Source organism: Poeciliopsis prolifica, unplaced genomic scaffold, assembly GCF_027474105.1.
Source record: "Poeciliopsis prolifica strain line A6 unplaced genomic scaffold, Auburn_PproV2 SCAFFOLD008, whole genome shotgun sequence".
Classification (NCBI taxonomy): domain Eukaryota; kingdom Metazoa; phylum Chordata; class Actinopteri; order Cyprinodontiformes; family Poeciliidae; genus Poeciliopsis; species Poeciliopsis prolifica.
Genome location: NW_026562383.1, coordinates 13562129 through 13585878, shown reverse-complemented (window position 1 = coordinate 13585878; position 23750 = coordinate 13562129). Strand labels below are relative to the sequence as shown.

The following is a 23750-nucleotide window of genomic DNA, read 5'->3' as shown; positions in this document are numbered from 1 at the left end:
GCCTGTTTATTTAATTGTATTGCAAATAATTAACATTCGAATCCGTGGCTAAAATAAACTTGGTAGTGTTGTCGAGTTACTTGCGACTAGTGGTGGCGAGTGAAAGTACTTCGGCACCATCTCATCAGGACGCCATTTCACAAGGCCGCGGTTCAGATACTCTCATCTTGTTGTATCTGTTGCCATCTAGTGGGAAATATTTTGATTTTTTCCTCTAAATTCAGAAAAAAGCTATTAAGGCCTGAAGTACAATTTCAAAGATTGTTTTTTTTTGTTTTGTTTTTTGGTGAGTGTTGGTTGTATTGGTGCTTTTGTTTAACTTAAGAAACATAATTAAAACACCACTTTTAATACCGTTTTTTGTGCCACCATATAAGATTAAAAAGTTCAGAGTAGATAAAATCTGCTCTCACATTTTTAAATCCGCTTTTAAAAATATCCAGAGATTATTACATTTGTGTACTTTTATTGTCTCTTTGTACAATTTAACTATTGAATTTATTGTATGAGTTAAAATTTTCAGGCTGGGGAAATGAAACGATCTTCCATTTGGAACACATAATTTTGACCTGTTGTAATTTGCTAGGATTAAAGATTTATAGTTCACATCATACTTTACTATCCCGCAGAGTGTACGAGACCATTAACTTGGCAAACTAGATCTTGCATTTGCAACTTTTAAAGTAATACAGCATAAAAAAAGAATTAAAAAAATAAGCAAAAAGAATAAGTGCTGAAATACTGGCTTAGGGATCAGTTTATAATATAAATTAACTATGCACTATTTTCACATAAAATCTAAATGCTGTGCTTTGACGTTTTAGCTCAGTGGTTGCAACAAGCAAAACATGGAACACGTGGTAAAAATAATTTTGCAAGTCATTATGTACAGCAAATAATTTAACCCTCCCATTTATATCAGTGAACTAGGGGTTAAGACTACAAGAAAAATATATTAAAGCCTTGTTTCAAATCATTGACACCTGAATTGTCCCTGACCACATCTTCAGAATGCCTCAGGTATAAATCGGTAATTCTTTGAAATGCAAGCAGTGCCTAATGCCAGTGCTAATACCCTCCTTAGATGGTAATATTTAATCAATGTTTATTGATAATAAATATCCCATGTTATCTTTTCAATGTTATTTTAGTCAAAGCCCATTCTACTCTATGCTGCTGTGTCAAGTGCTCACATTTGTCAAAATCAGACATGCCATAACAAAGACACCCTTCAGATTTGAAAGATTCCTCACTTAATTTTTCAAGTTGAATCGGTAAGCATCTTTACTCCTTTACTGATGCAAATATCAGCTCTAGGTCATTAGATGTATGCCACTCATCAATTTTAGCATTAATGGAGGATGCAATTAGTTTGCAAGTTGCTTTTTGGAAATTAGCAATAGTATGCATAGAATGTATTACACAATTCAAAAGCACTTCATTAGTCCCAAAGGGAAAATAATGATAAAAAAGTACATTCAATCCCTGAAAGTAAGGCTTTTAAATATCTTAAAATGACAAGTCAAACTATTTAAATGCATTCAGAAATAGAATTTTATTGGCATGAAGTGTTCCTTACATGGTATTCTGCATTTCAGGAATTAAAAAACAAAACAAACAAACAAACAAAAAAAAGACTACTTTAAGTCACACCGCCAACTTGTTAAAGGAAACCGATTATTGCTGATATCATGTTCCTTGATTCCAGCAAAATGCCAAATCTCATGCTTGATCCACTGGCTCGGGTCAGGATATAACTTCAAAATAGTTGATGTTCATTTCTATAATGTTCAATTTTTCTGAACCTGCAAATATATATATATATATATATATATATATATATATATATATATATATATATATATATATATATATATATATATATATATATATATATATATATATTAAAAAAAAAGGGGACCTACTACAGTTCTGCAGAAAGTGAATTTAACATAAAACATCGCATGTGTGTGTAAGAACAGATGGCCTAATCAAATCAGAATTATTTTCCACTAAGTGGTATTGATAAGAGTGATGACTGGAACAACAATCCCTTTTCTGGCATACAAAACACATGCAGAACAAAGAAATGAAATGTTTTTTCATCCCCAGATATCATCAGTTCACCTAACACTGCGTAGGTTTTTAAAATAATACAGAACCCATGTTCCTTTACAGAGATGAGCCACAATAGGAACAGAGTCTAATCTAAGCTGCTGCTGAAAATTTCATTTGCAACTTTTAAAGTAATACAGCATAAAAAAGAATAATAAAAAAATAAGCAAAAAGAATAAGTGTTGAAATACTGGCTTAGGGATCAGTTTTAATAAAAACAAACAAAAAAAAAAGCTTACAAATCTGAAAACAATAACATAAAATAAGCTGAACTCTTAACAGTACAAAGTACATAAGCAGTAAAAGGTCTTCAAAATGGTCACTCAGAACAGGATTAAAGTTAGAGCCCGTTAAATACAGTGTGCATCGCAAGCCATAACACTTTCATTGCACCTTGTCCGAACGTGTTGGTAAAGCTATCCAGGCAGATTTTGCGTGGTCCTTTAAGGAAAAATTGCTCTGCAAAAACTCTGAAAGAAACATCCATATAAAACTAATCGTTAGACCCTGAAGACAGAAACGTGTCTGCACAGAAAAACGAAAAAGAAAAAAAAACATACAAATGTTGGGGGGAGAATTCATCTGAACCTCCTCTCTACAAAGGGTATTGCTTTGTTAAAAGCTTCAGGGACATGAGTACAAAATTAAAGTGTATATTACAGTGCACATTTTGAGCCAAGAGTAAACATACATAATCAAACAATACACATAAAAATAATAATAAAAAAAGAAAAATGTGGCAAGCAGTCACTTAATACTCTCTCCAAAGCGGTGGAATGCCTACAGCAATTTAAAGTAGGTGTTCATGGTTGAAGTGGTTCTATCTAAAACATAAAAATAAAAAAAAAACAAGATTGTTGTACACTAAAAATCAGAAAATTTCTGTGAGCTGCAAATTTAACTGTAAAATGCATAAGACATTGATAGAAGTTGTCTAAACAGGATTTTTTTATTCCTTAAATTTAACCTTCCTTCTCAAGTATCAACAAAATATACATCTGGAGAGAGTCTGGCAATCGTCCAGACTCTCAAATTCACAGTTAGCAATTAGATGTCAGCATTGCTGGTTACAGTTAGAATTGCACATATGGAGGAGCAGAATTAGGACTACATTTGACTCACCCAACTCCAGAGGGCGCTGTAGTCTGGGAAAAGCAGAAAGAAAGAAAAAATTGCACATGATTCTAATGCTGGAGGCTTTTCCTCCTTTATGTTTCTCTCTTAAAATCCCACCAGGAACAGTAAAGATGGAGTCTCTTCTCACTTAATCAGCTTGGAACAATTAACTCTCCATCCTCACTCAAGATTGTCCACAAGAGCTAAAAAGAGTTTGTAGTGACAGCCTAATGGAGAGGAGGGGATTAAAAACATGTCCACTGAGACAAGTCCACTGGTGTTGTTGATGAACCCAAGTAGGTTTGCCGCAAGTATCAATCAACTGCAAACGAGGACTCTTCGGCTGTCCAGTCTCCACACCACTGAGCGCCAGCCTGAGAGCTCAGCAGAGAGGTTTAAGAGACAGTTGAATGAGCCCCTTTTAGGGGCGATGTGCATTATCTAAAGTTGTTTTGTGCTACTATAAGGGACTGAACAGTGGCTGTCAGCATCTCGGTGTGCAGCGCTGACTCAGATGTGTAAATCCTGAAAAGGCATTTCAGAATACATGGCCTTATTGAAGAGACGGGCACCGTTTTACTGTCCAGCACTTAAGGTTCTCCAGATTGCTCGAGACAGTTGTGGTCTACTATGGTCTGTGAAACCTGTAACAACAAATAAAAAAAATGTTTTAGCTATTTTATTAAGACGATGCTTAAATTCATTACCTAAAACTACAAACATCACAAAGTAGAAAAAATTGAATAAAAGATATAACCCCAGTTAAAGTGGACAGAGAGCATCAGTTAACAGTAAGTCTTGACACAGCTTATCGGCTTTAGGACTGGACTTTAACTGGGCCCCTTTGTAACACTTTATCCTTTGATCTAATCCATTCTATTGTCGCTCTAGTCTTTTGTTAGAGGCAGCAAAAGACCACAGCCATATATATTTTCATCCAAGACTGTCCTGCATTTATCTTCAATCATCTCTCAGTCATCTTTGTTTGGCTGTTCTGTCTCAGCTGAAATAATAATAATAATAATAATAAAGCATCTCTGTAGATAGGTTCAGACCCGGTTGGTCAACATTTTTCACATTTGCTGCATCTCCTACATGGATTGTGGTCATTTAATTCCTTCTTACCACTCTTCTAGAAAGGGCAGATGTGTGAATTTCAAACAAATTCTCCCATCTGAGGTGTAGATCTGTAAGAGTAACCCTTAGCTGTTTCTCTGATTAATTAATTAACGTTTTGGCAGACAGCTATATCTTGGTGGGTTTGCAGTAGTGACCCAATCTTTCTCTTTTCAGACAATGGGACAAGCATGGTTGTGTGAAACTTCAAAAGCTTATTAGATGGTTTTGTAACCAAATCCAGCATCAAACAGCTCCTTTCACAAAATACTATGCTGAGATTACATTACACACAAGTGGAGTATTTTCCAACTGGATGACTACAGAAAGAAACTGGGTGCACAAGATCTTGCTTAGGGTTTTCAAGTTCAACCACAAAGGGCTGAAAACAAATGCACACCACAATTTTCTGATTTTCATTTGTGAAGAACTTTGACTGTTGTAAAAACTTTTCCTTGCACTTCACAATCAAGCACTACTTTGTGTTGATCCCACACTTTAAAATGTAAAGTTTATGGCTTAAATGTAACAAAGTGTGAAAAGATTGAAGGAAACAATGACTTCTGAAAGATACTGTAACAGGGATGAGGAGTACAATAATGTAAGGAAAGTCAGATGCAAACTCAATTCCACTAATTACCTGGTTAAATGACGACTTGACTCATGGACTTCCATCTCGTTGCTCTTAAAATCATTGAGTTCTTTCCTGATTGCTGCCTGTAGACATGAAATAAGATTCAGAAAAGTAGCAATAGCTTTCCAACCCTACAGTCTGTAAGCCATGTACTCCAACACTTTTTTGTGCACTTCATGCATTATTTATACTTCATTCCAGGCCATGAACAATTCCACTGAGTTCTCTTTCCGTACCATAAGACCACATGTTTTCTCTCTGCAGATAATCATGAGCCCTAATATGATAAACAGTCCTCTTCTGGTCCAATTATGCCTCTGTGAATAAATTTAGGAAATTCAACATCCCTAAAAAACACAAAGAAATGTAGACCGTGGCTAAGATAAATTGGCCTCAGTGTTATATAATAAGTATAGGTTTGTTAAACAGTAAATTATAGATTACTAATTAGAAGTTTAACAGTTTGATCAACTTGTACTTTGTCAATTACATTTATATAATCAGAATTGTTAATGGTGCCAATACATGTGGGTTTTTATAATCAATTACTGTCAAATCTATTTTTTGTTCAATTTCAGGTGCAAAATGATGGTCTGACACAAAAGTAGACATTTATTTAAGGGGTATTGCATGTGGAGATGGAATCATATCCGTAAACTCAATTTATAATTCAGATCACTGTAAACTGTAAATGCCTGTGTGTGCAGGTTTATAAAATACAGTTTACGATTTGATCTTTTTTTGATGACTCCGAGTTCAGCTTTTAAACATAAAATTTATGCTAAGGAATTGTGGTTCTTTGACAATGGCATAAAACATCAAAGCTGGGTTTCAGCAGTAGTAGCTCAGTAGTGGTTTCAGTATGCCTGTTAATTAACAAGTCACATCAACCCTCACCCTCTGCTAATGATCCATCCTCTGAGAAGTTTTGAACCCAGCTCACATACTGAGCACGTATTACTGCGTCAGAAGTCCATGACCGCTGAATTACTGCCTTTATGAGATACGTCTTCAGCAGTGGAAAAGTTCAGGACATAAATCGGTTTGCCAGGGGGACTTTAAATCCAATTTAAAATGTTATGTGTGACGGCAATCCAGCAAGGTGATGTTATTGCTTTACTATTTAGCATGACTCAGGGGGACATCTAGAGCCTCGCGGAGCAAGTTCTGAGGACAGCAGAACAAAAATTCTCTACCCAGTGAAAGAAAAAGGAGAGGAAAACGTCAGCAGAACAGCACCATGGTTAGGGGTCCCGAGGCGTGGTTTATCCAATTATTCTCTTATGTAAAGGACTTAGTTGCGTAATAAAAATGCTGATTCCCTATGATGTTCTCAAGAGTTCCTCAGGTGTGACCTGGGGTGCTCTGAGTCACGAGTCAGCAAACTGAAAGAAGGTAGAAGATGCGCTCAGCACAAGTCTGGCTCTCATTAAAAGTCAGCTGCGTAGATCGGTGGACAGTCAGCAGCCGCACCGCTTCAGGATGTTTACTCGCTTTCAGAAACAAAACAGCTGAAGTGGAACATGACACTACAAGACAGGAGAAACGTTGAATCTAGCTGAGTCATGGTCCGCCTGTGTAAGGGGCTAGCTACACAATGAGGTAGCACAATTTCAATTTGGACAATGAAATTTAGGTAAAAATATTAAAAGATTACATCAGTTTAATTAAAATAGTCAAAGTAATACTTGCCTTATCAGCTGCTGTGAGTCGGGTCCAGGGTTTGTCGGCTCGCCGGTCGTAGTCCTGGGCATCTGAGACCTCTACATAGTCACTGAATCTGATAAGAATTTTGGCTTGTCTCAGCTCTTCTACAGTGGGTCTCTGGCTTAACTGGAACAGGAGGAAAAAAAAAAAAAAAGTTATGAAACAGAAAAACGTAAATCTATTAGAAGCTCCGGGATTAGACGGACCTCAGGACTTTTTATATAATCAAGCTCACAAAAGGAAGACTTGCAAATTATATGCGGACATATAGGAGTACAGCTCTGGATAACATAGTTCTACAAATCATGCTATTCTGGACAAGAGCTTCATATTTTAGATCCTGTGCATCATCTTTAAAAACATCGATTTGAAAAAATTTCTAATCACCTTAAACGAAAGTTCAGAAATATAATTCAGTTAATAAAAGAATAGAATTCAGCTAAAGTAGACTATGCTTCATTATAAACCAACCAATTAGAAAAATTGCATTATAAACATTGCAATATTCTGCAGCATGATAATCAACGTCTTTTACCTGAGAAACAATGACCATTTATGGTCTGTTATTGTACTCAAATGAATGTAAAAATATATCTTGCTATTCAAAAGTCTGCAAATAATAACACAGTTCACTGATATTCATGCTGAGGTTTATCCAAGTCAACTTAAACTTTCAAAATTAGCATCCTAAGAATTCATCCCCAAGACTCCCAGAAGTTTTAATGCAGCAGAACAGCTGAAGGAACCAATGTTTTTAGAAATCAGGTTTCTAGTGTAATGCCCTTCACAATGAGGAATAAATTGTTATTTTCACTTTTTTATTATTATTTGCAGAACTACATGACAACTAAGATAACAAGAAGAGCTATAGCTCAAAGGGAAATTTAAGCCTTAAGTTTGTCAACTAAAGAACCTGTGTACTTTTATGACCGTGACAAATTATCAATAATATTTAGTACCTGAACTCCGACTGGTCCATTCTAACAGATATGTGTAATAATTTGATCTAAACCATTTCAGTTTACTTTTGACTGCTTGTTTTCAGTTGTTGTTCCGCTGGCGGCTGAACACCTGCCCCAGTCTCATGTCCTTTTGCAGTTCTTAAAGCGTTCTCTTTCAAGACTGGCCTGTGTTTACCTCCTACCATGTTCCAATTAGTCTTGACCAGCTTCCCTGTCTCTGCTGGGGAAAAATGTCCCCAAATCCTTAAGGGGAGCCATCATCATGTCTTATTGCAGAGAGAGTTTTTCACCAATGTACTTCTGACTAACATTAGCCAAGAAGACTAATGTTAGTCAACTTCAAAGGACACTATATTTTTTTCACTCTTACTGCTTCACTTTACATTCACTTAATTGGTTCTGAAGGAGCAAAGCATTCACACCACCATTTAGGAGGGTTTTTCTTCCCAACTCCTGTTTGCAACGAAGAATTCAGAGTTATTTGTCACTATATAGTACTAAATTAACCTTAAAAGTAGAATAATGCTCCAGTTTAATATTACATTGAAACCCAAACATTTAGATTATCTTAAAAAATACTAATTGATTAATATTTCTTTAACTTGGTTTTATTTAATTCACACAGCTCAGCTCAGCAACATTAGAGATTCTACTCCAGTGTAGTGTATCTGCTGGTGAGCAGAAAGTGTTATTGCATGAACAACATTGAGGGGAACAACACCTCCCTATGGGGTCAAAATATTTGGAAGCCAACTGAAGGAGCAAGGGCAGCAAGGACATGAGGCTCTCCTGTGAAAAAGCTAAAAAAAGAAAACAACAAAAAAACACACATACACAATGCCAGCCCTGTAAAAGACAAGATTTTTTTCACTGTTCTAGTGTTTATTTACCCTGACCTTTCATATGCTTCCTTCAGTGGTTTGAACAGCAAGTGTGAGTTTGCACCTTCAGAGCTATTTTGGACTCACCTTTCTCGACAGCCTTCGTTTTATTTCCCTCTTTTCCTCCATCTCCTCCTGCTCATTGCGAGCTGCAGAGATTGAGAAGAGTAGCTGGTTTACTTTACAGCAGGCAGATACAAAAAGGAGGCTCTTTGTGGGATTTTAATGAAACTGTTGAAGGGATAAAAACACTATTTACAGAAAGTGGCTCGTTAGAATGACACTTGACTGGAAAGCACTTCTCAATGCTTTAAATAGTTCAGTTATTGACTGTATTTGACTTGGGTTTGGGGAGACAATTATTGCTTTGTTCCTTTCAAGTCCTTGTTGTGTTTTGCAGGGCCCTTGGTTTTAATTTAGCGAGTGGTCCACGTTCTGTGTTGAACTGTGGATTTTCACCACATCACATGCACAAAAACATCAAACTCAGGAGGCAGCCACAGAAAACAACTGTCAACAATAATCCTCCTGGTGCTGTTTGCAAAAGCTCCGCCAGTCAAACATGTACTGCTGCTCAACATGTATGCACTGCTGTCGCTGCTTCTGTATTCTCGATGGCTCCTTACTAAAACAGAGAAAAAAGCTGTTTGTTTAACCTTGGCGTTGGTGTGTGTGCAGAAGCGATGGATTTATCACTCATTTGTGCTTTCCTTCAGTGCTCTGCCTATTATGCAGGAGCCTCTGGGAAAGCAGGAACTGCTGGTAAGCTTGTCTTTGATGTGAGAGCAGCAAAGTCCCAGGCAACAGAGCTGCTTCTCTCTGATACGGTGTACGCCTGAACTAAGACACAGGTCTCTGTAGACATGGTTTCTCAGGGAGTCCTGCTGCATGTCTGCTTCACGAGAAAACGAATGACCAAGGAGGAACAGAGCAGCAAATGTATGTCAATCGCATAACCATGTCAAACTGCTGAACTGTATGAAAAACAGGGTTCGCAGATGGCCAAAGTAAATGTTGATGTCATTTTATTTTTTTTTGTGATACTACAACATTTCTTACAGTTTGGGGAAAATTCGAACACTTACGTTTGAGGATGTTCCTTTGTTCGAGTTCCTCTGCTGTTGGTCTCTGGCTCAAGCGCCTGACAAGAAACACATGCACTGTCAGAACAAAAGCTCAGGCAAAAAAAAAAGAAAAACTGTGCACAAAATGGCAAAAGCTTTCACCCACTTTGCAATGGTGATGTAATGATTATGTTTTGAAAATATTCAGGTGATTTTGGATTTATATATAAAAAAACACTGGTAAAAGCAACCCAATGCCTTTAAAACTGATATTCAACTGTTCTGAAAAAGCTTTTTTCCCCCCACATTTTGTAACCACAAGCTTCAATGGATTTCATAAGGATGTTTTAATATTCCTACAAAAAACATCATATATTTTTGAAGCAGAATAAAATCAGTTTTGAAAATCTGTTAAAATATAAATCTGAAGACTGAGACGTGCATTTGTATTCAGCTCCCGTTCTTTTAATAAATAAAGTCCTGTGCAACCAGTTGTCTAAAGGTGCCACTATGGTAATAGATGTGAGTATTTTCATATCAGCATAACTACAGATGTTCTTCGTAGACTTTGTAGATACTTATGAAGACCAGTGAACACAGTAGACAAAGAGAAAGTTACCATATGGCCCATGGTAACTGAAAGAAAATTGACAACTCAGGTGGGAGAGTCTGTCAGCACACTAACTTTTAGTTGTGCCCATCTACAAATCAGACCCTGAAAGAAGAGGGACAGAAACAAACCTTTTCTTGAAACAAAGCCAGATGTAATATTGTTTCATTTACCACGAGGCATGTAGGAGTCAGAATAGACCCATGGAGATAAAAAGTAAACCTTTAGCATGCATATGTCATGTATGGCTACCACTTAACAACAGTCTGGTGTAAATAAACAGTGGTGGCAGCATTATGCCTTTCTTCAGCAGGGACAGAGAAAATGAAAAGAGCTCATAGGAAAACAAAATGAAATTCTGAAATAAAAGCTTCAGTTTGATGTTACAGTTTAACCTTCTCGCACTATAATAACCCAAATATAAAGTCAGATCAAATTGTATCCATTTGCTAAAATGGCCTAGTCAAAAACCATACTAAAATCCAACTGAGAATCTGTGACAAGACTTTCAAACGTTTGCTTATAGATGCGTTCCATCCTGTCTGACTGAATAAACCACTATGAAAACAGAAGGACATATGTAACTGCATGCACTAGTTTGTTTTACTTGACAATTACTTTGTACTTTGTGTTTGCCCATCACATACAAGAAAATGAGTAAAAAAATTCATACAGTTTTGTGGTTGGAATCTGACAATATGTGAAAGTGCAGTTCAAGATCTTTGTTCTCTTTTGGTCTCAAACAAGCAGCGAATGAAGAAAAAAAATACAGATGACAGACTAGTTTGAAACTGCAAACATTTTGATTTTCAGCCATTCTCAGTGTAAGGCAAAAGCAACAGAATGCAAAACTAAGTTTAGTAGGGGGGGAAAAAGCCTCCCATAAACAGTGACAGAGCAGAACAGCCAGGGCTACTTTCCGCAGACACAATGTCTGCTAATCCTCAGATAACAGATCTTGACAACTGAGCAGTTCAGGTTCTCGAAATGCACATGTCTAGCACATGAGCAGATGAGCTACAACAGTGGAAGAGCACATCCAGTTCCATTGCTGTCAGCTAAGATCATTCAGCCGAGGCTGTACCGCACCCAAGCTCACCAAAACAGTGAAATAAAAAAAGCAGCTGAAGTCTGAAAATATGCACTTTAGTCTGCATATGATAAAGTTTTATTTTTGCTGAGGCTGCAGACGATGTAGTTAAATTTGGTGCCGACAGCACAAATCCATCGACCCCATGGAAGGTGCTGCTCATGGTGAAATGGTACAGGGTGTCTGGGGGGCAGTTTCTTGGCGGATGCCTACCAACCAATTATTGATTTCATGCAAAAAATAAAAATAAAAAATGCTGATCATCATTCTCCTTTGGCAGTTTCTAATGGGTACAGAGTTGTTGCTTAACCAACCACATACCTATTAGTAACAATGAAGCATGGTGTAGGTGACTAATGGGTACATTATTGTTGTTTTCCATTTTTCAGTTGATTTAGGTGACTACTCAAAAGGTAAATGTAATGGAATAACATCCTATTTCAAAGGGAAAACATGATTTCTGCCTGGTTTCATAAACAAATGCATATCTCAGCTGTCATCGGATCGAACTTCAGTTAAACACTGCTGTAATCAGGTGCTAAACCTCAAGCCCAAATCCAACACATTTTAGGTATAATTAAGGCCAAGAAGTGCACTACTTAGTATGAGTACGGCAAGTGCAGCTCAGAAAAACTTGACTCCCTCTTTTCTCTTCCCTGTATTTATTCTCCAGTTTTTTGACAGCAAGTCCCTGGAAAGTTAAGTAGTTGACATTCACAGAGCAAGTTCTTCTACAACTGACAATGAGATTTAGAATGAAACACCTCGACTTGGTCCCAAACTGAATAAAATACAAATAACTTCAGAACCTCTCTTAGTTTTTACTTTTCAAATGCTTTCAACACAGCGGTGGCTCATTCGACACTATTAAAAGATTAAATGCGAAACCTAACAGCAGTTTGACAGGGACATGCCTAAACCTATTGAACTGGTGTCCAACAGAATGTCTGATAATGCAGCAATGCAACGTAGTAATTAAAATCATCAAGAGCCATATCATACGCTTGCTTTGATCCAGCACAGGGCAAATATAAACGCCTTTATTAAAGCTAATAGAAAGGCTATCAGAAATTCAAATATTTGAGGAGAAAAAGTCATGTAAAAAAAGATACAAGGATAATCATGTTCATACATAACTTTCAGAGCAATAAACTCTAGACAACCTCCTTTCGGTACAGCTTGTCTTTGCACCCCATTTTGCCTTAAGAGCTGCCTTATCTGAGGTCTATTCAATACAATATTACAAATATTCCTCAGAGAATTTGGTCCATGTGAAGGAGTTTAAATCCCCAGGCAAGACACTTCACACGCCTTTCCTGCTGATGGTGGTCAGATGGCCCAATGGCACCGGTGCATGGCAGCCCCAGTGGTACAGCGTGGTAGCTCACCACCATCAGGGTGTGAATGTGTGCATGAACGGGTGACTGATTGCAGGAACTGTGAAACGCCATACAAGGCAATAAGGGCCATTTACTATTTGCTGCTGAATTTCTTTGGATTTTGGCATGATGCCTAGCTTTTGAGAATCATCTGGTGTACTTCACTTTGTCAGGCAGGTCCTATTTAAGTGATGTATTGGTTGAGAACAGATGGGGCAGTAATCTTGCCTGGGTGACAAAGGTGTTATAAACCACATTTAAGCTATGTTTTAACAAGGGGTAGAGAGTTTTTTTTTTTTTTTCACAGAAGACCTTATAAATTGTTTCTTCTTTAATGATAAACACCATAATTTAAAAACTGTGCTTTGTGTTTACTTATGTTGTCTTTGACCAATATATAAATTAAACATGCAAAAAAATAGAAAATAATGAAGAGAACAAACACATTTTCACACCATTGTATGAGCTCAGCAAATAAATACTCATTTGTGTGGTTTAAAGAATCAGCTCCAGCATCATGTGAGATTGTAAAATTGCTGGTATGAGAAAAAAAAAAAAAAAAAAGATTTTCATGGCACTGTTGTGAAATACTGGAGTGGAGCTAGTTTGGCACAAGCATCACCGTGGTGATTCAGTGAGCGAGGGAGGAAGTCAGGCAGGAGGAAGAAAGAGGAGAGAGATAGTGAGCACACGCTGGAGAGAAGACAAGAGAAAGAGACAAAAAGGGAGGGAGGATGCATCACTGAAATTAGGTCAGCTCCATTTTCAGAGACTTCTTAACGAGATAAAGCATGTCTCCTTATCAAATGTTTAGAAGACAAGATGAAAAAAACAAAAGGATAAAATAGTTTGAAAAAAAACAGAGAGCGATCCATTTTGGATCCCGCTGCAGTTCTGTCAGCACAGTCTAACCCAAAACACTTGCTTTAGTGGAAATGAGCCATTGCCCATCAGTTGAATTCATATTAAAAGTTATAGCAGGTATAAAGTAATTGTATTCACCTTGTGAGTTTGGTGCCTATTTGCTGCCTTGATTCCAGCCTCTCCTCATCTGTCTGCATGGGCAAGATGTTTTTCTCCTCCAACTCTCTTTTTGATGGACGATTGCTCAGCTTGATGGCCAGAGAATCTTTTCGTAGCACTTTCTTAGCCAGAGTACCTTTAAAAATAAAAAGGCCATATTAACGATTTACACTTCTTGCATTTTGAGCCCGAACGTGAAAGTTTACGGTATACACAGCACATTCAGTAGTAAATGTCTTTCTCCTGAAAGACCCCATAGTAGCTCTTACTTTAGAAGGGAGGGTGCCACAAATTTGAATTTCAAAACATATATAATTATTCTGATTAGAACATCTTACCACCACTGACTCGTTACAACGACCTTAACTGTCCCTTGTAATCGTTCGAGCTTAAAAACTCGATCGATATAAGCTATGGCCTCGCTCACTTGTGAATATGGAGTCGTCGTCTTCGTCATCTTCCTCATCGTCATCTACATCATCCTCTTCATCCTTGTACATACTGGGCAGGTCTTCATAGTCAGACTCGTTGGGCATATTCTCCTTGTCGTCCTCGTACTCGATTATCACTGATGGCACTTCTCTCCTGTCCAAGGGAGCACACTGAACACTGCCCAGTAAAGCAGAGCTAAGGATGAAAAGGGAAATTTTGTTAAGAATTTTATTTTTGTCAGACTTTAACCATCTAGTCTTATTAAAGAAAAGCATTTTTGATATAGTGATAAGTTAAACAAGCAAAAGATGAAATTTCTTTGGTAAACCTTATATTTGATTTTATTGATTCAATTTATTAAACCTATGTGTTGGTAAAAAAAAAAAAGCCTCAGCAAAAGAAAATATAAAAACACATTGAAATACAGCATGCTGCTTGTTAAGCTTTCATCCCATCACTACACGACTATAAATATTCAGCAGACATTTTCTGCAGTGATCAGAAAGGCCGTCCAATCAAACTGAAAGATGTACGGACATTGCGAAGTCAAATAAATGCAGGTAAATTGACGAATGACAATGAAAAAACACTGACCGATGAAAGAAAGGCATAATGGCTCAACAGACAAATTGACAGACTACGAGTAACAAATAGAAGGACAAACAAACAAAACGATGGATCATCAGACAGTTGGAGAGACAAATGACCAAAGCAGAGGACAATGGATCAATGGACGGACAAACAAATGGACAGAGGAACAAACATCACGAGAGGTGAAAGGACAAATAAATGGATTGATGGCCAGAGAGAAGGACAAACAGATAGAAAGATGGCCAGGCACAAACAGGGAAATACAGAAATGGATGGAAGGAAGAACACAAACAGAAAGACAGAAGGATAATGTGAGCTTGAACAGACAGACAAAGAAATAGGCCTATGAATAAAACGACAAATGGACAAAGAAATAGACAGATGGAAAAATTCAACAATAAACAGGAGGCCAAGTGTGGGAATACTAACTCGTTCTATGCTCCGATTCTTTTTCTATACCAATTCAGGTCTGGGAAACACTTTGCTCAAATCCCATACTTTTCCAGACTACGAATACTGAGGTTCATGAGCCTAATCATAACCTAATCAAAAACGTAACACAAAACTATAAAATCCAGTCCAAAGTGATTCTGCCACAATAAGGGGAAAACTTGTCTAAGGTAATTCAAAAGAAATCCTGAAGAATAAACTTCCGTTTCCTGCGGCATCACAGGTTAACCAGCTGCATATTTGATAGAATGATTAATAAACAGTCTGGTTGAAGCTCCTTATGATGAGCCACTGTTATGCAACCACTCCAAGCTTTCAGACTAATTGTGAGCTCTGTCAGGAGCATTACTTCCTTATCCCTGCCCAAACAGCTCTGGTGGAAAAAAAAAAAGAGAGATCCTAATGCAAGAGGTTACATAATGTCCAATCTACTACCGTGTCACTCTTCTCCAAACATGAAGAAGCTCGGCTCTCGTCAAGAGCAGCTGGTCATGTTATGTCAGGCCAAACTGCTGGAGGGACGCCTACTCCATGCGATTGTGCCCACACATACACACATTTCACTGACAAAAAACCAGGGCAGGCTGCCCTGAGAGGCAGTGTGCTGATTTAGACCTGTACAACAGAGCAACAGAGCTGCCAGAATGCGACCTCAATGAAAACAGAAGATACTTTTTAAAATAAGTTAACACTGAACTTGGTGCCAACAAGTGTATAGAAAAATTCTAAACTGGATAACAGTCTTTTTTTCTGTAGTTAATAAATGTTGTGGGGTATATATATATATATATATATATATATATATATATATATATATATATATATATATATATATATATATATATATGCATTTATTTTTTTACAGTTGATTAATGCTAGTTAGAGAACTACAAACTTACTGGCATTTTGTTTTCAATTAACTTTCAGTCAGCACACACGTTCAGCAAAGTTCAGTCCAATCCAACTAAGATACTGCGAATGAGGTTATACAGCAAGCTAGACCAAATTCAACTCCTAATCCATCCTTTCCTCCCCCCAGACAGATTTAACAGGACAGAAGCTGACCTTTCAAACCGCTGCATGGATAGTGCCAGGGTTTTATTGAGCTCCTCTATGATGCGGCTAGGGGCGTGCAGGCCTCCGTATTGGAGCTGGAGCGGGTGGCCGTGGCTCTGGTGGAGCCCGGGCAGCCCGGCGAGCTGGGAGGGCAGAAGCGTGCCGTGGTGAGACGGCAAACCCTGGGGAGGCGCGCACTTTGGTGGAAGCGTGCTGAGGGGGTTTAGGGAAGGTGACGGCGAGGAGTCCAGCCCGCCTGGAGGCACGCAGATCATCACTTTCTTAGGAGGCAAGGGTGGGGAGTGCTTTGCCCCTGGCATGCAGGGCAACTTCATTGGCTGGCACGAATCTTGAGTAAAACAAAAATAATAGGGAGAAAAAGGAAGACATAAAATTTAATATGTGGTTGCATCAAATCTGTTAAAAACTGCCAAAAAAGAGGGATAAACAAAGGTTGTAAATGGTCACACATGGCTACCAACGTCAATGCAGAGGGAGTGGGAATTAGGCCAGAAAAAATGCCTCTTCCTGCACCAACAGATTGGTAATGACAGTGAGAGCCCAGCTGAGTTAAATGCAGGGGACTTTAATGAGACTACTATAATCCTATGAGCATGTGTAGCGCAGGCACAGCATTGGGAACGAGCAGTCACTGGTCATCAAGTGTTTGGCAGGCTCAGATGACGAGGCAAGCTTATAATTAAGGCAGCAAATCCCAAGGAAACATACGACTGACCTGTGCTATGGTTTGGGATCCTAGAGAAAGGCTTTGGAGGCAGGGCAGGAGGCTGCTTGTGGTAAAGTGGGGGCTTGGCTGGGGTCTCCTGATGGTCATTTGGAAAAGATACAGATTTCTTGGTGGGCAGGACCATAGATGTCTTCATGGAGGATTCCTGAGGGCAAATATTGCCATCCATAGAGGATCGGAATTCAACAGTAGCTGAAGGAGGAGAGAAAAACAACAAAACAGAGCATACATTATCATCGAAAACATGCATTACTGCAGTGGTTAACAGTTATTTAACGGTGCTATTAAGTAGCACTATGTGCCTGGAAATTACATAATTCCTCCCCTTTAAGGCAACCTGGGCTTCCTGGAAACCTTTGGAAAGTGGCAGGCCGATTCTGTATCAGGCTGCATAGAAGCAGTAATTCACGCAGTCCTGACCTGGCATTGCGATTGTACACTGGTTAGTATTTGCATACACTTTTCAAAAACTAAATTCTATGTTCTCATGAGCTTTATGCAACTTGCTCGAGCTTAAAGAATTCCTGAAACATTTTAATCGTGCATACAACAGATCATGAAACGTTGGCAGGGTAATAGATAAACTCAAATTGTATTATTATTCTTTAGTCTCCAACTGCAGATTTCAAAGCATTTGTTTCTAAATGTTTGCAATAATCTTTAATAAGTATTTTCAGACATGTTCTCGAGAAAGAATCTGGTTGTACTCTTTTTAGTCTCACTGAGATGACTCTCCGCTGTCTGCAGCATGAAATTTGAATTAATTTCTTACTCTTCTAAAGTACAAAAAAAGAGAAAATTTTCTTATCTTCTCTCCCCACATTTTGGCAAGAGCAAGCGGACTTTTGCAGCCTCGCCAGCTTTTTTTTTTCCCTTTAAAGCCCTAAGGCACAAGACTTTGTTCGACTCAGATACAGAATGTTTTTAATAGAGGCTACTGAAATCCAACAAAATTTCAATAATGTAAGATTATATCCCTGGATGCTCCATGTCAAATGTTTAAAAAGGAAGATCAGAGAGCAAGGACTTATGACACGGTAAATGAAAGGGTAGTTCAGCATTCAACTCACCTTTTTCAAAGATCTCCTTCAGAACTCCTCTCTTGATGAGTTCATCTCTGCTCTGGCGCAGGGACATCTTCCTCTCCAAAGCTAGGCGTGTGAAAGGAGAAGTTTGTTAAATGTTTGTGAATTCATAAACACATCACTATCTCTTGCATATTTATTAATGTGGTTTGGCTTTAGCGCCTTTTAGAAAGCACTTTATAAGACAAGCAGGACCACATCAATCCTACACAGGTTCACTTACACGCCTTTCAATTTGATTATGCTCTCTAAAAAGTTATTTTTTGTATAGAAGGCCTGGTCGACTATGTTCCGTCGTTGACTTTAAGAAATCTATTTACAAAATCAGGGGTTAACTTGCAGTACCATTACATGCACAGAAACAAGATATTTTGCATCCCGTTGTTGAGCAAAGCACGAGTGCTTTCAAAATGTCAAACATCACTGTTTTGGATGTGTGCAGAAAGATGCTAGAGCTGCAGCTCATTGTTAGTGGTCGTCATGGTAACACAGTATGCTTTACTGTGCTTTTAAGGAGCTTAGCAGGCAGCAAAATAGATTTGACCTGTTCAGCAGAGATCAGTGAAATAAAGGTTTATCACATCATCAGGAGAGCAATTCAGTGAAGCTGGTCTGTTGCTAACACTGCTAAAATACTAATTATTATTTAATCGGCCAAATGCTGACGCTGTTTGTTTCTTTTTTTAATATTTTGTATTAAAGGAGGCTAAGAAAACAATAAGACATTTTGACTTTCAAACTTCACAGAAAAGCTTAAAGCTGCAGCAGGTAATCTTAATCAAAATGTATTTTATGCAGTTTGTTAAAACTGTCACTATTTTGTGAACGTATATAAAAGACAATTTGATATTAGTTTCTAAACATAGCTTAAAATATAATCTCCACAATTGTGTTTTTTATATTTTAAAATATATTAGTAGGACACCGTTTTACAGTGACTCGTTTCTCACATGCACGGTGGCATTAATTCTGATAATATAAGTAAATAATGAGCACACTTGGCAGAAGGACTAACTAAATGATAACAGTTATCACTGTTCTTCTTTCTTTCTAAATTATAGATCTGAAAGAGAAAATTGGTACTGGTAGGACAAAGCACAAAAACTAGAGACGAGCCACAAAATTCTGATCTTTGCTTTGCTTCTATTTTTAGGTTTTAGAAAATGCAGCACTTGTCCTCTCAGCTACCTAAAGTGATTATATCCAAATCTATCTCTGCATAGGAACCAGGTAAGAATGAGAAATGAGGATGTGCAACAACACTGCCAATAGAGGACTCCCACCAGGCTTCTGTACTTTGGCTTCTGCTTATGAGAAGGATCACAGCTTCCGCCATCTGTGCTTTTGATTCAAGAGTCCTAACTCTGCCTGATATTTCTTGGCAATGGCATTGTGTTCGACGGTAAGTTGCACTACTGAGCTGATTTATGACAATAACGGCACCCCGGCCATCTCTTTGTTTTTTTGCGCTCAGACCTGAGGGCAAAAGCTCCAGAAGAAATTCAAAAATACAAAAATCTGACAGACAAGGTTGCAAGACGATAATTTGGATAACAATGAGACTGAAATGATCCTTAGTCTAGCATGTTCCAAGTAACCAACATGTTATGCTAGATTTTATGCATAGCTAAAACATGCCAAACATCACCGTGTATGTAGAAGCTTTCAAACGTAAGCCAGTCTGAGATGGGAGCCAATCATAAAATTAGTTATTACATAACCGTCTACTGATCTTTTCCCATTTTTAAAAAGGAGAATGATCAGAATACCCAGGCATGGGGCACAAAATAAAAACCCTGCCACTTCTGGAATCCGGTCACATGGTTCATTGAAGTCTTTGAAATGCAAATAAATTGTGCCTTTTGCAGATGCTATTTTGAGCTTTTCCTGCAAGCATCCACATTAAAAATTGATTATGCCCCACATGAGGGAGCAAATTTAACATTAGGTCATGCATATCAAGGGGATAGTAAACAGAGCTATCAAAGAGTTGACCCAGAATTAATAAAGCACAATTTTTAGACTGATTGTGCAAGCAGTAACTTCACCAGACTGCTTTCCTCAAACACTGCAGGGACTGCAAGGGGAAATTATATTCATGTTTTCATGCTGCACTGTAATACAAATCAACAAATACTGAAAAGTACACTGACCATGTTGGCAACAGGCACAAAATTACAGTTACTTAAATGCTTTGAATATAATTACCAAGCATAGTGTGGTGAAGTACTTATACATTTATTAAGAAGCATAAAAGGAAAACAAGTGACAGTAAAGACGATATCAATTTAAATTAATTTATTTACAATTTATTATTATTTTATTTAGTTGTATTTGTCAGAGTCACTCCACTGTTTGACAAATTTTTCTGATATCCAATCTTACATTGAACTGAGGGATGGAAAATGCAATCTGGCACTGAAATTGCACAAAATGAAATTAGAGTTTAACTTTCCTAATCTGTATGATTGCCATCTAATTATGAAACCTAAATAAACATTGTCAGTAAGTAATCAAACAGGGAGAAACCTGGGGTAAATTGTCACTTTGAAAAAGGCAGTCTAATCATCCATTCAAGGATTATTCTTCTTTTCCCATCCTAAATGAAAAACAATTATCCAAGGTTTTATGACATAACTGTGATGGGCAAGGGATGTGCACACTTATGCAATGCCATTAACTCAAAAGCTTGAGTGAGACTATTAGGTCCTCAGATCTGAAAGACCAATCAGGAAATAAAAGAGACAATTGGTCAAATTGAAGCGGACATGTCTAACACCACCTGAGTTAGACAAAACTATTTTTTTCTTATTCCCTTAAAACGGTTTAAGTTATATGCATTCATTATTAGATGGTTAGATGGTAAAAGGTAGATTTTCATTTCAATATCATCAGGATGGTCTAGTAGAGAGCATTCTGCTCAAATCAGCCATACCAATCTGTCTTTTCTTGAGCAAGCCTGGTTTTTGATTTTTCTTGATTGCAGATTTTTTTTTCTTTTTTTAGGAACAGACTCCCTAACAGAAATACAATTCTCTTCCTCCTTCTCTGACTAAAAACATAAATTAATAACATTATCGTCATGCTGTATATGTCGATGAACACATTTGAAATTATATTTGAAATACCTCACAGGAGACCTTTTTTTTCATTACTGACATTTTTGATTTGCTGAATGGCATTAATATGAAGAATACTTTTTTTGTTGTTCTTTTTCCCCTTCTCATTGTCCTTCAAATCCACATGGTTTTCAGATATTTTTTGTAGTATTTGGTAAATTCATCTTTTAAAGACAAATGACTTGGGTAATTATCTTGGGCATTCTTTAGCATATATAAACACTTGACCCATTCAATCAACAGTGAGTTTCCATTCCCCCACCCCCAAAAAAGTAACCTGCATTTAAGCTGTAAATAATTTCAATGTTAGATGGATACCGTGTCTCTAAAAGATGTCTAGGTCAAAAGAAGCCTAGCCTATTTAATCTGTGCTAAGGACAAAGGAATAGACACTTACTTACTCTGTTTAGAGCATAATGAATGTGGCCATAATATCCAACCTCCTCCTCTATTGATTTCAGTGCTGCACTTGAATTTTTAGAAGGAAAAAAGGCAAGGATATTCAACTGTGAAGTGACCCAGATAGTCAGAACATATTCTACCAACCCTGAGGCTCAGTAGCTCAAAGTGAGTGTTACAAAAACGGCATTAAAACTTTTATGGGAGAATTTTATCCACAGGGAGCCAAAAGCGCTAATCTTGAAAAGTTTTGTCAAAACAAGATCTCTGCACCTACATAAGTCCTGCAAAGCTTTTGTTATGTATGATGCATAATCAGCTTTTACATACAAAATATGCATTTTATATTGAAATTTACTACTTAATCCAGTGAAACGTGGCCCTCGGAGACATGCTGTTTATCTGCTAATGAGATTTAAAAAAAAACGACACAAAGATAACATCAGAGAAACCAGATCCCTGTTCTGATGAGTCCTTAGATCTATTGCTGATACAAGCTTACTGTGAAAACTGTGCAAAGTGCTACGAGTTAAAATGATAATACGTGCAACAGTCCACCCATCCGCCACCTTTCCTGAGGTGAAGACTGCAGTCACTCTCTGCTGGAATTCATCTACTTAATATCACGCCACATCTATAATCCTCCATAGAGATCAGCATCCAATTATCCATAACAAAATCTGCATAGGCGGCGGCTGGCTTGCTCCACGCTGAAGCAGGAATTGTTATTGTTTTGAGGGAAAATGTGAAGACAAAAAATACCACTGACATCCGAAACATGAAAAATTACACATTGTTAATGTAAAAAGCAAACAGACCAAAAAGTTACCATCAGTACAAAGTAAGAGAATTAAGGTCTTAATCGGCCCAAGAAAAGTAAAACAAAACGGAAAGTTTAGTCAAATTTCTGGAACAGCACAGAACAAAACAACATTATATTTCCCACACATCACTCACAGATAATTTAGGTTGTGGTTTCAGAAATTCTACTATCTTTAGGCATTCCATTAGCAAAGCAGAAAGTATATTTAATAAGGTCCCAGAGCAAGTGATTGGATGATCAGAGCTTCAGAGTAATACCTTGCCCAGAAAACATTGCCATGTAACCCGAGGAAGTAGGATGGGAACCCTCAACTTCTGGATCACAACACAACTACCTTTTCCATTGAGGAACAGTTTTGATCAGAAAACAACAATCGGAAAATGCCATTGGTTACTATAAGGGATATTAATTCCATAATATACTATTGAAATTACATGTTTTGGGTTTTTCTTTTTTTTACTCAAAGCCATCATACTGTGAATTTCTCAGCAGCATTCTAGCCGAAAGTTAGACGTATTTCAATGTTCAATGAAAATCAAGGTCACCACTGCTACAGTTGCCAGTATTTGGGCTTTTTTTTTTTTTTTTTTAACCAGTCCTTTTGTTTTGGTCCCTCATATTTTTCTATGATCATCTTTTGTCTCACCTCTCCCCATTTTCTTTTTCTCTTTCCTCTCTATTATAATGGAGTGTCATACACTTGTTTTGTTTGGCATCAGCTGTCACCAAATAATTTTGGTGCCTCTATTGTTCACACTGAATTCTCTTTCAAAGCCATGTCTAAATGCACTGCCTCAAAGTAAAGTTTCCATGATGTTTTCAGTGATAAAGCACTCCATAAGCAAGTAGCTCCCCAAGCTCAGGCAGCTGCTTCAGCATTGCTCAATCCTCCATTATTTTATGCATAAAGCTGACCTTTAAGGTGACCTATATTGCCAAACGTTCAAAACTAGTTAGTTCTGAGAAAGCAGCCGCTTTGCTCAGAAACTGTAATTTCTGGGAAAGTCTCAGGACAATACCCAGAAAGTTCCAGGAATATATACGGAAAATCTGTTTCGTGCAATTTCTAGCATTTCTTTTCCTATAGATGCAAGAGCCAGCTTTGGTCCCTGCTTTTTGCAAGAGGCAAAAAAGTCACATTCCTTTTATTTGGGGTTATAAGAGTTTAGTTTCATGCTTCGGCCTAAAACGGATGTGACAGGGAATTGTCTCTCCAGAAACACAAGCAGACTGCAGCAGCTGCCTGAGCTTTGGAAGCTACTTGGGAGACCACTTATCACTGAAAACATTATGGAAATTTTCACTTTGAGGCAGTCCAGTTAGACATGGCAGATTATCACTAACTTTGAT

General features: G+C 37.7%; 1 protein-coding gene across 2 annotated transcripts in view; it reads right to left on the bottom strand.

Moving 5' to 3' along the window:
- Positions 1-1920: 1920 nt before the first annotated feature.
- LOC129362167 (phosphatase and actin regulator 1-like) overlaps positions 1921-23750 on the bottom strand; it is a 42976-nt gene continuing 21146 nt past the window's right edge. For both annotated transcript variants that reach the window (XM_055033557.1, XM_055033556.1), the window contains exons 3-12: positions 18045-18125; positions 16963-17166; positions 16236-16575; positions 14125-14324; positions 13677-13833; positions 9617-9672; positions 8619-8680; positions 6670-6814; positions 4988-5060; positions 1921-3875 (exon numbers count right to left, since the gene is read on the bottom strand). In XM_055033557.1, the coding sequence (XP_054889532.1) occupies positions 3860-3875; positions 4988-5060; positions 6670-6814; positions 8619-8680; positions 9617-9672; positions 13677-13833; positions 14125-14324; positions 16236-16575; positions 16963-17166; positions 18045-18125 (1334 nt within the window). In that variant the 3' untranslated portion in view covers positions 1921-3859. The remainder of the gene's footprint in view (positions 3876-4987; positions 5061-6669; positions 6815-8618; positions 8681-9616; positions 9673-13676; positions 13834-14124; positions 14325-16235; positions 16576-16962; positions 17167-18044; positions 18126-23750) is intronic.